At 33.7% G+C, this 15,724-nt stretch overlaps 2 protein-coding genes across 7 annotated transcripts; both read left to right on the forward strand.

Moving 5' to 3' along the window:
• The first annotated feature begins 2,873 nt into the window (after positions 1–2,873).
• On the forward strand, positions 2,874–4,959 carry LOC113741870 (flavonol synthase/flavanone 3-hydroxylase-like). Of its 6 annotated transcripts, none has more exons than XM_072047998.1 (5): positions 2,874–3,044; positions 3,219–3,305; positions 3,444–3,888; positions 4,087–4,408; positions 4,545–4,959. In XM_072047998.1, exons 3-5 carry the CDS (start codon positions 3,446–3,448, stop codon positions 4,815–4,817), a joined length of 1,038 nt encoding a protein of 345 aa, XP_071904099.1. In that variant the 5' UTR covers positions 2,874–3,044; positions 3,219–3,305; positions 3,444–3,445; the 3' UTR covers positions 4,818–4,959. The 6 variants fall into 6 exon arrangements, with proteins under 6 accessions (XP_071904099.1, XP_027125316.1, XP_071904100.1 ...); XM_072048001.1 differs by having other exon boundaries at positions 2,877–3,044; positions 3,219–3,393; positions 3,502–3,888; XM_027269515.2 differs by having other exon boundaries at positions 2,874–3,305.
• Positions 4,960–11,457: 6,498 nt separating this feature from the next.
• Positions 11,458–14,246, forward strand: LOC113741095 (1-aminocyclopropane-1-carboxylate oxidase 4-like). The gene is made up of 3 exons (XM_027268579.2): positions 11,458–11,854; positions 13,401–13,725; positions 13,811–14,246. The coding sequence occupies exons 1-3, from the start codon at positions 11,499–11,501 to the stop codon at positions 14,093–14,095; spliced, it is 966 nt and encodes a 321-aa protein (XP_027124380.1). The 5' UTR covers positions 11,458–11,498; the 3' UTR covers positions 14,096–14,246.
• Positions 14,247–15,724: the final 1,478 nt, after the last annotated feature.

Below are 15,724 nucleotides of genomic sequence, written 5' to 3' on the forward strand. Positions count from 1 at the left end.
TACGATTGTTCTTAAATGCGAATTTGTTTTATGTGTTATAGCCGTTCATTAAGTTTGTTTGCTGAACCATCTATCTGTTTCTACTATGAGGACCACGAGTAGAGCTAACTCAAGGAGGAGTGAAAGATCAGAGTGCAAGGGGATAGGAAGTCTATACTCGAAGTAGTGATTTTATCTATCTGTTTTGCTTAGCAACATTTGCATTTACCATCAATTTCAAATTCTTGACAGTCATTGACATCACCTTTATACACAACTTACAAGTGGCTTTTCGCTGTATATTATATATTACCAAAACAAAGTGATAAAATTTGAAGGCAGTGAACTTGATCTACGTGCATGGCTGGATTATGTGTTCCACCAATTGATCTTGAACCCTTCTTTATAGAGGAAAACAAAGTTGCCAAAATAAATGGCAACCGACGAAATAAGCCTGGATTGCTCCCAGAGGTGAAACATTCAGCACTTCGATTATGGAGAACATCAAGTCTAGTCCTGAGCCTGGTGTATCTCCGTGACGCGACCTGCTGATTATTTCTACAATCCAAACCACTCCAGAGAGGGAAATGAACATTTTTTTATTCCAACTCCAAGTTCAGGCTTGATGTATATCCTGGAAATCCTACTGAAATCCTAAATGCTCAAACTTTTCTTCACATCAAGGCTTTTCGCATAAACATATGTGGGAAGAATTAATAAGTCTTGAATTGATGAGGGTTGGTTTTATGATAAAATGAAAGTCAGCTGCGAGTCAAGGAAGTATCAAACTAATGAAGGTTGGGGTTAAATGCATATCCAGCCCAAACAATAATGACAAATGTGGCAATTGTTCAGGGCTCCAAGAACATCTTTAGTGGCCTTAAATCGGCCCATGCTGCCTAGCAGAGCATCCATCCTAGGACGTAATATTCTAAGACTCAGTTAAACTCGTAGGACAAGTTCAACTAATAGGTACATTAGCCATGTGATCGTGAGGTTTCTAGCTTGAATCCAAATGTGATCTTGAGGTTTCTGGTTTGAATCCAAAGCTCTCATATTTTCTCTTCATCATTGTAAGGTTTGAAATCCCCTTTTAACTTGTTAAAAAAAATTAGGAAACATTTCTTGATAAGACACATAGCAGACGCATTATGTTTTTAGAATCGTGAATTCTTAAAGGAATACAACGATGATAGGAGCCTTGGCTTCCTGATGGGTTTACGTTTCTTTCCTGCTGAGTAAGCTGAAAACAATGGATAATCAGCACATGTAGACAGGAACTGCATCACATTTTGGTTTTCCAAGATATGAAGCAGGAGTCTTGGAAGCACTGAAAATGGGCAGTAGATTTCAAGTCACACCTGCTCAAGGCGCTTTGGTGGTGTCACTTGGTAAGTCCTTTGTTTCCTAATCTTTGTGCAATTGGTATATGTTCTAACGTGGCCCTAGATGAATTAAAATTGTCTATGATTATTTTTGTGCAATAGCAAGTTTAAGATTGCAAATTATAGAGTAATTATGCCAAAAGGAAAAACCGATCACTCTCGTGCATTTCTCCATAATACTCGTTCTATGAGTAACGTTGCAAACAAATCAATACGGTTAAAGTATGAGTCGAGTTGAGTATAAAGATACTCGACTCATTAGATTTAGCTTGAATTTCTATATTTTTAATACTCTTTTATTATTAGTAGTGAAATTACATGTATGTTCTTAATATTTTAATTATTTATTAAGGTGAAATTCATATTTTATTCATTTTAAAAATATTAAAAAATTAATTTTTTTAAATTTTTATTTGAGCTTTATTAGGCTCTAACTTGAGGTCGATTAGACTCAAATTTCAGTTTGAGTTTGAGCTCAAATTTTACATTGAGAGCTCATTAAATTTGAACTTAAATTCAACTTTAGGTAAATTGAGTCAACTTTAGTTTGATTAGACTAGATCTAAAGTCGTTTGCAGCCCTATCTATAGGTCATATCTTTCTTTTACACGGAGACAATTGGGTTGAGCCATTAACCAAATTTACTAAAAAGATTGCAAAACCTCCTAAATTCAGAGAATTCATAATTATGTACAAGGAATAAATGCAACTAAGAATAAAGGAATAATAAGTCATAGCTGAAGATCTCATCCAGATCACCTACTATTCGATCTCTACTCAGGATCAAAGCAATCAACAAACAAAGAAATTTAAAACCTTCAATTGGAAAAATGGGGCAAAACAAACCCTTTTTTTTTTAGCTACAGGCAAAACAAACTCAAATGTTTATGATGTAGTAATAAATTGAACATTTTATGGATAACTCACCTAGTGTCTAAAAATGTTTCTAAGTTTGATTTAATGGATAACTCACCTAGTGTTCAATGTTTCTAAGTTTGATTTAAAGAAGATAAAGTGGAATGTTACATCTTTAGACATGTCATCTGGCTTGAAATTCTGCATCAAGACAACATTATGGGTCCGTTTGGGCAGGAGATTATTTGGAAAAATTTATCTGAAATACATAATATCATTAGTTTATGCTGTAGAACATTAGAAAAAACAAATGGGAGAAAGTGACATTTTCACCTCTAATGTGTTAATAATCTTTTCAAGTACCTATATCTTTTCTTTTCCATTTTTTTTTGTTTTTTTTGGGGAGTGGGGGGTGGGGTGGGGTTCCAAATCCACTAATTATCAGTTATAAATACTTAATGACTACATCTTGAGATGGTCATAGTTATAATGTCAACCTTGCGTCATGAAGGAAAAAAATATAAAATGCACTGATAGTGATGTTGTCCATTAGCAGTTCTATCACATAATCTTTCCATTACCTGCCCCAAATTATCACAACAAAAGAAAAATATCAAATGGTGAATAGTTTTTCATGCAATAATTGAGCATTATCCTATTTCTCTAACATTTCTAACCTTGTCTAGCAAATATCAACTAGTGTACAAGCATCAATAGCTGGTAGTGATTTCAAGCATCTTTCTTCAAATTCTACCCTTGATGAGGACAAGAAGCAACAAATAATCAGTGAAAGATGAAATGGTACCACAATACCAAATGAAGACGGTAAATTTTCTATCAGAAAAATGGTACTTATATTTAGAACTACAAAAGTTTGATCAGTAAAGTCAACTGATTGAAGCAACATGAAGAAATTCTAGTGCTGCTAAGTAGTGAACTCAAAATGTTTTTGGCGGTCAAAATTTTCTACAATCTTCAGATTGCTGTTTTGAACCACAGATGATTGAGGGATTCCCCAGGTTAAAGTCATAAAATAGACCCAAAGAAAAGAAAGAAAGAAGGAGAAAAAAAGAACTCCTCTATGCTGTAAGTACTGCAACAGCAAAAATCAGTAGATTCTTCCTCATCAATATCACGTATCAAGAAAGCAAAAGAAGACAGAGTATTCAGACTGGTATGTTCATTTTTTAATCTTCTTTTCATTAACTAAAATTTTACCTGTAGGAATGGGCTTCTGTCCTGAAGCTACTACTGATTGGTTTCAAATTTACAATGGGGAAAGCAAGAAACAAAAGTCAAGTCCAATTGTAATGGCCAACTTAGCTATTCCCACAATTGATCTCTCTCCTTTCTTCAACAATGAAGATGCTGAGAACAGCAAGAAGAGAGTTAAAGAAATTATTCGCCAAGCCTGCTCTGAATATGGCTTCTTCCAGGTTGTGAACCATGGGGTACCCCTGGATTTGTTAAGCAGAGCAATGGAGCTCTCAAAGGCATTTTTCAGGTTCTCAGATGAGGAGAAGCTCGAGTGTAATCCTAATGCCGGAGCACCTCTTCCGGCCGGTTATAGCAAGCAGCCTGAGATATCACCTGACAAGAATGAACACATTCTCATGTTTCCACCTGAAACTGGCTTCAATATATTGCCCGGTAATCCGCCTGATTTCAGGTAAATTCCACAGCATTCTCATCAATGAATCAAGAATATATCAATTCTGCATTTATTATTGTGATTATTATGTGTGTTTAGCTCTGTTAAAAGTAATTGATACCCTAGTTTCGGTCGTCCCTTTTGATCAATATTTACTACTCTGAAAGGCCTACCCTTTGACATATTGTTTTTGTTCAATTTGATTATCATTACCAGGGAAGCAATGGAAGAGTTGTTCAGTTATTTCACCAAGGCTGGTCAATTGGTAGAGAGCATCATGAATGACTCTCTTGGTCTCCCTGAAAACTTCCTGAAAGAGTACAATAATGATAGGAGCTGGGATTTTATGGTGGCTATGCACTATTTTCCAGCTACTGAATCTGAGAACAATGGAATAACGCCACATGAAGATGGAAACACCGTAACATTCGTTGTTCAAGACGAAGCTGGAGGACTTGAAGTTTGCAAGAATGGAGAATGGATTCCAGTGATCCCTGAACTGGGCAAAATAGTGGTCAATCTAGGTGATTCAATTCAGGTAAATAGTAGCCAGTTTGCAGGAACACCATATTTCTCTCATTTCTAATGGCTTCATCTTGTAAAAGATTAACATCACTTTCTTAACATTCTTTTCATTTTTTCCTATTGTTATCTAAGGCACAAAGTGTTTGCAGGTGATGACCAACAAGAAGTTTAAAAGTGCAACTCACCGAGTTGTAAGGCCTAAAGGAAGAAGCAGACACTCTTTTGCATTCTTCTATAATATACAAGGAGACAAGTGGGTAGAACCATTGCCACAATTCGCTAAAGAGATTGGAGAGACAGCAAAGTACAGGGGGTTCTTCTACAAGGATTACCAGGCATTGAGAATGAGAAACAAGACTCGTCCACCAGCAAGACCCGAAGATGCCATCAACATCACTCATTATGAAATTTCCACCTCATGAAGCACAAGTTTTAAATGTTACCTACATGAAACATAAATAAATTAGATCATCATTGTGCACTTTTTGTGGACGAAATGCTTATCAGGACATGCATGTATTAATATGAGATTTTGCATTAAAAATAAGATGCTGTTTGATGTTAGTGTCTGTGTGTAAGTCATGTCATTGCTTCAGTTTTTGTATTATTAGCTAAAAAGTACAAGAAGATCTCACTAAAGTTAAAATCCTCCCTAATGTGGAAAAGAGAGGAGACTGCACTAAAAAGTGATAAAAATTACAGGGATACACATATTCTTTGATTTCTTGCAATCAAGTAGCTGCTTTTAGTAATCATAGTATTAGTTTATCTTAATCTTCTACAGCCCTCTGAAACCTCAAACATGAAAATAAGCAGTGCAAAAGCTTTTAAAAAAAAATATCAGCTAATTGATAAGTAGAGCTAACATATGGTGTCCCAAGTAGTCGTTTTGCTAATCTTTTTCTTCAGAAAGTTATGAGACAGAAATTTCATTGAAAAATTGATGCTGATATTGGTCAAGTTAGCAGAGTCTAAAGATATAATGTTGCTCATCTCAAACGGCATTAGTTTGAGATGAAACTAGGACTGTACACTTTTGTAAAGCAGACAAAGCTTGTGGTATGAATTCTGTCTGTTACCTCAATACAAAGTTTGCACAGGATAATTTGAACTCTCCACGGGATAATTTGAAGTATGCACTTCCAATTAATGGACAACCTTAACTTAATCCTGCAATTTTGTCACCAGACTCCATGTACAGTTATATCATCAATTGCTTTTTGCAACCTGGCCATCTGATTTTTACTGTTCCAGTGAAACCTTCAACCAGTTCATTGTTGAGAAAATGACATCAGAATTAGTCTTTTATTGAAAATCGGGCCATTTTCTTAAATTCCTGGCAGTTTAATGTCAGTATATCATTTGGATTAGTCAGGGAACAGTTTACATAGCCCAAAAGAATCCACATGAGCAAGGAGTCCAGATATAGGATAGTAAATGATAGATCTTCAAAGATTTGGCAGGGTGGATGATTGCCATGCATTATCAAGATCTTTCCTTCCTACCACAACTCCAAACCTCAGGAATGTCCGCTGTTGTAAGTTGCTGAGCTTTTATATCAACGGTGCTGCAAGCAATGTCAGTCCAATCAACTTAATCTTTAGTGCCACTAATACAGTCGCAGATGCTGCATTACATATCCCAGAAGGTGCAGTTGGAGGTTAAAATCAATCGGTAAAGTACTTCCTCACATCAGGATTCAGGAGAGTCCAATCTCAGATTGGGATATGATGTCAAGGTTTTCGATTTGCCAATTTGTGGATGAGAGCTTCATAGTTATCTTTCAACTATTCCCATAGTTATCTTTCGATTAGCCAATACATTGGCCAACACAGCTATTCCCATGGTTATCTTTCAGCATTAAAGATGGCGAAAATGGCAAGAGGAAAGCAGTCTGTTCAGAGAATGGCTTCTTGCTCATTGTGAAACATCGGATACCCCCAAGTCTATTATGCAATGGTGCTCTGAGAAACGTACTTAACAATTAACATATCCAGATTAGTAGTCCAAAATCTGGAGCACTTCTTTCGGCAGGTTATGTCAAGCGGCCGATCGAATATGTCAGCTGACAAGAATGAATGTGTCATGATGTTTCCACCTGATTCTGGCTTCAGTTTCTAACCCAGAAAACTGCCTGCTTAAAGAGTGACTTCCTTATCTTCTAATAGTTTTCACGCAAGTATAACTGTGCCCATGACTGACAAGAATTATGACTGATATTTGTGAGATACCTCTTGATCAATTTAATTTTGCTGAAAAAGAAAAATAAAGAATTGAATGTACAGATGCCAATTTGTTGTTGGCTTTGTCCGTTTTAATTGTTATCATAGATGTTCATTTTTTTTTCCCCTCAAAAGTCGGCCAACTTCTTGAGAGCATCATGTATAAATAACCGTCTTCGTCTGCCTTGAAACTTTTCCAAAGAATACAATCAAGACAGGCGCTGGGATCTTATGGTCGATCTGAGAATAATGGAACATCAGAACCTGAAGACTTCTAACTGCGTAAACTTTGTACTTCAGGATGATGCAGGCAGCCTAGAAGCCTGAAAACGGTGAATGGACCTTATAATCCCAGAAGAAAGAACAACAGTGATCAACACTAGTGATTTTACTCACGTAACTAATTAAAAGCCACCAAAATGACTAGATCAGTTGCAAACCTTGAAATTCTTCCGTTTTTTGCTTTTTGGGTAATTTTTTCCATTTCCAATCACATGATCTTTCCAAACTGCAAAGTAAAAGATTCTTAGCTGCTTCAAAACAAACCAAAAAAAAAATTTGTTTTTTAGACTCAAACAACTTTTTTCTGGGGTTGAACAACAGCAAATTCTGATTGCAACTCAGAATTCCAATTCCCAAAGTAGCAGACACTCCTTTTCATTTTTCTAACCATTTGTCTTCTTCGCATTATTTAAGGATTTTATTGCTGACGAAGTCCTTTGCATTTTTTGATCTTCGTCAACCTAATTAAGTGTCATTAAGAAGCCACAGAAGAGAAAAAGGATTCGTTTCACTCTACCAAATTATATACATTGCTAGCCTAAGAAGCTAAAACATGAGTTCTGTTGTAATAAAACAGACTTGCAAGCATAATGTAAGGAATTTCATAGCATGGAAAACAGACTAGCAAGGACGAGAAATAAAGTATTAAAGATTTTTCTTTTCCTTCTCTTTGAATGAACTTGAAGAAAAGTAATACCCTCCTCCTAGCAATTAATTTCCAACAATGATAGTACTTACCTGTAGCCTACTAGTCCGAATGATGTACAAAAATCGACATATGTAGTCTAACAAGCATGTTTACTCCACATATTCTTGATCCCCCACCAAATGCTAAACATGTTCCACGCTTGGGAGGCTCATGAGAAATTCGTAAAATTGGAATTAATCTGAGTTCAAGCTCGTCGATTACCTTGTTTTAGAACTCAAGCTCGAGCTTGAGTATTACTCGAGCTGAATTTCGAGTTCAATTGAGCCTTTCTCATTGATTTTTTTAAGAAAAATCTAACCAAAATTTTTTAATGACCCATCACTTCGAGCATTTCAAGCATTTCAAAATAAATATTAACTAATAAGTACAATACTTAACATTTAAAATTAATTAAGTACTATACTAAAAGTTGAATAATAAGTACAATACTTAAATAAGTACAATACTTAAAGTTGAATAATAAGTAAAATTTAAAATAATAAGTACAATACTTAATAATAACAAGTTTCATCGAACTAATTCCTGAATACGAATCACAGATTTGCAAGAACGAGAGGAATCTCTCACAATTGCTGGTAACCAACCAAATTTTGATATATTATTTGATAAAAGACTGAATACAAAAGACATAGAGATATAGGCTAAAAATAGTGGTCTAGTAACTTAAGTGATAATTAAGAAATTCCTAAAACAATTAATTAGAATAGGAAATGAACTAATACTAAACCCTAAGAACATACAATGAAAATAAGGAAACAAAAAAAAAAATAAATCTGCCGATAATCTGGTGCTTGTCTTTCTACCAGTCGTTAGGCTAGAAATTGTCGAAAGCTTGCCAGTGGAAACGGTCATCATTCGGGCACCATGCCGAACTTCTTCTGAAGTTAGTGTTTCACGCGATTTCTTTCTCTTTCCTTTGCAGGCTCCTTTGACGCCGATAACAACAATAATATTCCTACTAAAATTAATTAAAAATAACAATAAAATCATAGAAGATAACCTAATTAAAATCCTAAATAATTTCTAATCCATACAGTCTCTATTCACTCTTGTAATGGATGTTAGTCTCATGTCTCCCTTCTTTTTAACGATTTAATAAAATTAGGGCTAGTATTCCCAGAAAAAAAAAAAATGGCTTAGCATCATCCTATTTTTTGAAAGTTTTCTAACCTTGTCTTGCTACTTGTTTGCAAGCATCAGTAGCTGGTAGCAGATTTCAAGAATTTTCGATATACAGATTCAAGCCTTACTCAGGACAAGAAGAAACAAATTAACAAATGAAAGAATAATTGGTATTACAGAACCATATGGGAACGGTAGAGTTCGATTTGTAGAGAAATGAATAATAGTTTTAGAGTAAATTTTATATATATTGACAGTGCATACTAATGCTTCTCTTTTAGTACAACTAGTTGTGTACCAAATCTTCTTTTGGTTCACATTCTTCTTAAAAACTTATAAAATTGCTATTTTGAACCACAGATAATTGAGGGATTTCTAAGGTTAAAGTCATATCAAAAAGAAAGAAAAAAAAAAAACCCTCAATGATGCCAATGCTGCAAGAGATAATTTTTAGAAAAAAAAAAGGAAAAAAGATTCTTTCGCATAATATGCCATGCAATGAAGGCAAAAGAAGACAAGGGTTCAGATTGAAATGCTCAACATCAGATTCTTTCTTATCATTATCCCCCTCCTCCCTCCCCTCCTCTTACATTAATTAGCTTCGTTTGTTGTGTTTCCTCGTAAAGTTGTACAAGGAATTGTAATTGTGTACAGCATAGGCCCTTTATGAACACTTCATTGCTTGTCCAATAAATAAAACTACAAGGTTTTTTTAAAAAAAAATGTTTTTTTGTGCCCAGAAGTGTTGGAGCTGACTAACAAGAACTATAATTGCTACTTGTGTTTGTGCCTTGAAGTGTTAGAGCAGACTAAAACTAAATTTGAAATCTAAAATTTGAATATGTTAAGTTATTGAATTGTTAAATACTGAAATCTTAACGTCTGAGTGTATTTTGGGTTAAAAGATAAGTGAACAGCTTATCACTTATTATTTTAAGTAAATTTTACCTAAACAATTTAAAATTACTTAATTAGTTATGACATTAGATTTTTTGTTATCAAACATGTTTAAGAGTGCTGAATTGGTTAACAAATAGGGTTTAAGAAGAACTTTGACTAATACTTGTGTACATGTGCTGTTAATTCTGCTTGATCAAAAAAAAAAAAAAACTGAACTTGCAGATGCTGATTGGTTGTTGGCCTTGTGGATTTTAATGGTTAGGGAAACATTGGAAGAATAGTTCAATTACTCCTCAGAAATTGGTAAACGTTTTCTTTTTTGGTTTAATTTTTTAACTTGTTGAGAACATCAGAATTGACTATCCTCATCTGCCCCAAAACTTCCACAAAGAATACAATCATGATACGATTTGGGTTCGTAAAATTGATCTGCATTATATTCCAGCAACAGAATCTAGGAATCAAGCAAAATCAAAACGGATTCAAGAAGAAGATGAATGTATGGATTAAGAAGCCAAATAAAGGGGTGTTAAACAGATGTCAAAGATGAAGAACGCTGGTCGCAGCATTTGGCATTTCTCAATCAGATTCCTGCAGCTGGAGCTTGGATTTTAGCAACCAAACGTAAGACAAGCCAAAATGGCAAAAACAATAAAAAAGAAGAAGAGTAAATCTCCAAAAATCATGTTCGACTCCTATATATGAAATAAGTGGCCCACATGGTTCATGATTGTAGGTTAAAAAACATACCCGGCCAAATTCGTTGAGTTTCTGACGATGAGTTAAAAAGTCTTTCTCTTTATAAAATAATCTATGAGACACTATAGCATATATGAGATCCTTTAGGCTTTAGACATTATAGGAATGGCCACGTACGGTTGGTTTAGGTCAGGTTAAATATGATTGGTGTACTGTACGTACAATGTGTGTGTACATTATAGGGTAGGAATAATTAAAGTTAATTATATTTTATTTACGTATTGGTTTAGAAGAAAATTACGATTAATAAGAAGATAAAAAGTTATAAACAGTTAATAAGAACAAAAAAGGTTAAATTGATGATTAAATTCACTATATTATGTCATATTGATTAAGGAAACTCCCAAAAAAAGTTATTGATAATTAAAAAAAAACAACAAAAAAGGTTTACAACTACTGAAACTAATAAAAATTTGTTGTATACAAATTAGAATGTTTTAGCATATATTTTGCTCAAATTTTGTTGCATGTACTAGTTTTTCCTTTTTTTTATTACTGTAATAATTCAAGTAAAATATGCAATAATTTAGTTTAGATACGATAATATTCCATTTTCAGAGTTTTTGTAATTGTAATATGCACAATAAACTTTTAATTACTTTGTGTCTAATAGAAGTGTTGTACAGCTAACAATTCTTTAATTTTATTTATTATATGATTTCTTAGTCAATGTCATACCAACAACTTAGTTTAAATGTAATAATCTTCCATCTTCAAAGTTTTTATAACTGCAGAATGCATAATAAATTTTTAATTACTTTGTATACAATAGACGTTTTGTTACAACTATCAATTGCTTAAATTTGTTCATTTTATACTTTCTTAGTTTATATTATGCCAACAATCAAAGTTTTACACAGAAATTTAGTATGTTAAAGGTTTTATATCTTGGAAAAATATATCCACATGCAAAGCGTGTGTTATTACTAGTTATATAAACGTACGCTATACAGTATAAAAAGTATAACAACTTGACAATTGTATGAAATTGCCAACCATACCCGCCTCCGGTCCAGACATTATACATACGAGACACTAATTATATAGGAACCACATGTTACTAAATATGAACCAACAAAATGTGAAGGCACTGAACTAAATTGACGGGCATGGCTAGCTCAACTACTCCTACAATTGATCTTGAACCCTTCCTGAGAGATGGAGATGAAGATGCCAAGAAAAAGGCAACGGAGGAAATAAGACAAGCTTGTTCAGAATTCGGCTTCTTCCAAGTAGTGAACCATGGGGTGCCCTTGGATCTAATGGCTAGAGCCATTGACCTGTCCATGGAGTTCTTCAACAATCCAATGGAGGAGAAAAAGAAATCTCTGCTGAAGCCTGGCCTATCACCACCGCCTGGTTATGTCAACTTTCAAGACTTCTCCAATGACGGGAATGAACATTTTTTGATTCTATCTCCAAGTTCAGGCATTAATATCTATCCTGAAAATCCTCCTGAATTCAGGTATGTTCGAACTTTCTTTTTCATCAAGGTTATGCTATAAATTGAGTACATGGATTGTGCTATAATTCTTGAGCAATGAATCAATTATGTGGAAAGTCCGTAGAGAGTTGAAAAAGTTTCAACCTGTGCCTACATTGTCTATAATGGATTGGGAAGCTAAACAATTGGGTGGCTGAGAACTCAATACATTTTTTTTATTATACTCTTTCACCTTTTTCCAGACCCTTTCCATCCTTGACCGTGAGATACAGAATTCGAATTTTGAAACTAAACAATTAGGATATTAGTGGCTTGTCTTGGACTTGAATCAAATTAAAGCGACCCTTCCCTTATCTGGTAAAAAATCATTCCTGTCTTATTGCCCAATTTGTAACACCCATCTGGCCATGTCCCCCGTCGAAAAGATATGGAAGGATTGATTGATCAGAAATATACTTAAAAGACTGACTCAGTTTATCCATTGTCGACTCGTGATTTACGTCCAAAGTTAGTAAACCAACTCTCTGCTTTGGGCATAAAGTATATAATCTAGGTGGTTGCTGACATTGCTAAATCCAATTTGACAATAATTGTAGAATCTTAAGATTGCCATATTCAATGCACCAAAAAAGAAAATAGCTTTTAGCACATCTATCACCAAAAATAAGGATGGCAACGGCGCGGGGTTGGGGCGGGGAACCCCTCCCCTACTCCCTGCCCTCGTCTCGCCCCACTTCCCCCACGAGGGCACACGTGAGGTTAATAAAAATTTGTTATATAATTTTATTATAGTTAAATTTTAGCAAATAATCAAATACTAAAATATCAACACATCACCAAGTTATTATTCATTGTAATTTCACAATTGAAACTCATAAAAACAATCAAACAAATGTTATTTGAATACAATCCAACATGATGAAACAAATACAACTAAAGGAATCAAGTTTTCACTTTTGACACAAATACAATCACTAATTCGTTATTGTACTTGTGCTTTTTCTTTCTGAGAAAAAAGTGTTATTGTATTAAGTGCAATTAGGAATTTAGTATAAATGTTTTAGTGAATTTAGTATAACTAATTAATAATTTCTATTAGTAGACATATATAATTATTAGTATAATTGATAATATCAATTATATTATATATACTAATATACATTTTATAATACATATAACTAATAATATCATTATCATAAGTTTGTAACTAATTAAATTAAATATTATATATATAATTATATACATATATTGATTTATATATATATATATATATTTAGTGGGCGGCAGGGCGGGGGATGGGGCGAGGGTATACTCCCCCGCCCCCGCCCCCGCCCCGTTTCTAAATGGGGGAAAAAAATTCCCCCCTGCCCCAATCCCGGCCCCATTAGCCCCCTGTGGGCACCCGCTCCCATTGTCATCCCTAACCAAAAATAAATCATTATGTTTAGAGAAGGATCATCTCTTGATTAAAACTGTAGCATCATTCTAATTTCACTTTTTCAAATTGCAAAGTTAAAATTTTGTTTTGACATGTTGATATGTGAGGTGCTTTCATTAACATTGCCAGAAATGTACTGGAGGAAATTTTTCCTAACTTGGTCGAATTGCCGTGGTTGATGGAGAGGATTGTAAGCATATCCTTGGGCCTTGCTCCTAACTTCCTCGCAGAATACAACAATGATAGGAGCTGTGACTTCTTAAAGGCAGTTCATTACTTCCCTATTGAGAAAGCTGATCAGATTAATGGAAGACCAGCACATAAAGATGCCAACTGCCTCACTTTCATTTTCCAGAATGAAGTTGGAGGCCTGGAAGTACTAAAAAATGAGCAGTGGATTCCAATACTACCTGCAAAAGGTACCATAGTGGTCAACATAGGTGATGTGATTCAGGTAAATCAATCCATTTCCTAGCTTTTTATGCTTTTGTTTGATATATATCGTGTAGTTAATCCCGCATATATTTTTCATTTGTAAGGTATTAAGCAATGACAAGTTTAAGAGTGCGAGTCATAGGGTAATCAGGCAGAAAGGAAAAAGTCGTTGCTCCATCGTATTTTTTGATAATTTACATGGAGACAAATGGATTGAGCCACTGCCAAAATTTGCTACAGAGATTGGAGAATCTCCCAAATATAGAGGATTTATGTACAAGGAATACCTGCAACTGAGAGTAAAGAACAAGTTAGATCCACCAGCCAGACCTGAAGATGCCATAAATATTACCCATTACTCGATCTCCACTCAGGATCAAGGCAATTGATGTCAATAGCTTCAGTTGGAAAATCTGGAATAAAATTAAGTGTTCGTGATGTATTTTTACTTATGAAGTATGAACATTTTATGAGGGAGGCCATCATTAATTGCTTTCTTGTTTGTTTTGGTTTGTAATAAAATCTCTTCAGGATTTCTAATGTGCGTATTCTCCCATCTCAACAAGATATTTGAACTTAAAGAAGTTAAATAATAGATCTGATAGTAGAAGATATGTACATATGTTCATGGTAGTCAAAGCAATTGTTATCAATTTGTTGAATATATTGGAGTTTCAAATGTAAATTTTGGTTATTGTTCAGATCTAATGTGTCTTTAGACCTTTAATTTTGTTGTATCTATGTTGTTTCTGATATATTTTCTACCATTAATGCAGATTTCACGAATAAAATTATGATTTTTATTATCAAAGAAAAAAAAAGAGAAACCCTTAAGAACGTTTTATTGTTATTTAAAATAATATTTTATTTTAATGAAATTCCCTTGAGATTCCTGACAATTTCATTGAGCTCTCTGGAGATTTGAAAAATTATACATACCTCTCTTATCATTTAAAATGACAATTTTTTCCTTAAATATTTTAATGAAATTCTCTTATTTGGTATGCTTATACTTAGAATGAGTTTTAAAATTATTTTTTCATTCTTTTTCCATTTTTTTTAATTTTTCACCAATAAAACTGTAAAACTACCACTATTGTTTCTAGTTTCTATTGTAATCAAATGTCGAACTAGTGATTTTTTTGACGAGTTAATTTTATATGTAATCTTGATGATCTTTGTTTTCTATTTTTTGGAACTAAAATTAACAATAAATCAAAAAAAAATGGCCCAAAATTACTACGAAATTATGATAATCTCACTACCCAAAAAATTCATAAAGTCTAAATGAATTATTTCAACATTTTCTTTTCTATCTTATAAATCTAAATCCATAATAAAGTACCATTAAAAGTATCTTATCATAATGATAAAATTATTATTATAGTTGTTTATCAAATAGTAGGTATGGACATGAAAATTTTGGCACCTTTTTTTTATAATTATACTAGATAATCTTATAATTGTATAGGAAAATAAATTAAAACTCATTACATAAGGGTATTTTTGGGTATCCATTTAAAAAATTGACCAAGTCAATATTATTTTAAGACTTTTTGTTACTAAAACTATCAAATCAAGGAAGGTAAGTGTAATTTTTCAAATCTCAGAGGAGCTCAATGAAATTATTAGAAACCTCAGGGGAGGTTTCTGGAATTATCCCTTAAAACTAAAGGAGCTATGTTGTTTATTGATAACTCATCGACCAAGAAAAGGACGAATGATATTCAGCATCAAGACAACATGGATGAGAGCACAAAATTGGACTTTATCAATCATCCCAGTGTTGTGTTACCCACCCCACAATACGCTATTGTCTAAACTTCACAAAACTAAACAAAAACAACCATCAAACGAATATATATATATATATCACTCGAGAGAGATTTGAGTTTTCCAGTTGCTGTGCATCCACATTATATTCCTCTTTTTTTTTTTTTATTGGCTAAACACAAGAGCGACCAAAATCTTCAAAAGTATACTTTGTGCCTTGATGCTGAACAATTACATTTCCAGAA

The sequence above is a fragment of the Coffea arabica genome, chromosome 4e, assembly GCF_036785885.1.
Source record: "Coffea arabica cultivar ET-39 chromosome 4e, Coffea Arabica ET-39 HiFi, whole genome shotgun sequence".
Classification (NCBI taxonomy): Eukaryota; Viridiplantae; Streptophyta; class Magnoliopsida; order Gentianales; family Rubiaceae; genus Coffea; species Coffea arabica.

Excerpts from the sequence above, each read along its gene's own strand:
- LOC113741870 (XM_027269515.2), top strand. The coding sequence starts at position 3,446 with ATGGGCTTCTGTCCTGAAGCTACTACTGATTGGTTTCAAATTTACAAT. Across the intron at positions 3,889-4,086 it reads GGTAATCCGCCTGATTTCAG|GGAAGCAATGGAAGAGTTGT; the intron begins GTAAATTCCACA and ends TATCATTACCAG. Across the intron at positions 4,409-4,544 it reads ATCTAGGTGATTCAATTCAG|GTGATGACCAACAAGAAGTT; the intron begins GTAAATAGTAGC and ends AAGTGTTTGCAG.
- LOC113741095 (XM_027268579.2), top strand. The coding sequence starts at position 11,499 with ATGGCTAGCTCAACTACTCCTACAATTGATCTTGAACCCTTCCTGAGA. Across the intron at positions 11,855-13,400 it reads GAAAATCCTCCTGAATTCAG|AAATGTACTGGAGGAAATTT; the intron begins GTATGTTCGAAC and ends TAACATTGCCAG. Across the intron at positions 13,726-13,810 it reads ACATAGGTGATGTGATTCAG|GTATTAAGCAATGACAAGTT; the intron begins GTAAATCAATCC and ends TTCATTTGTAAG.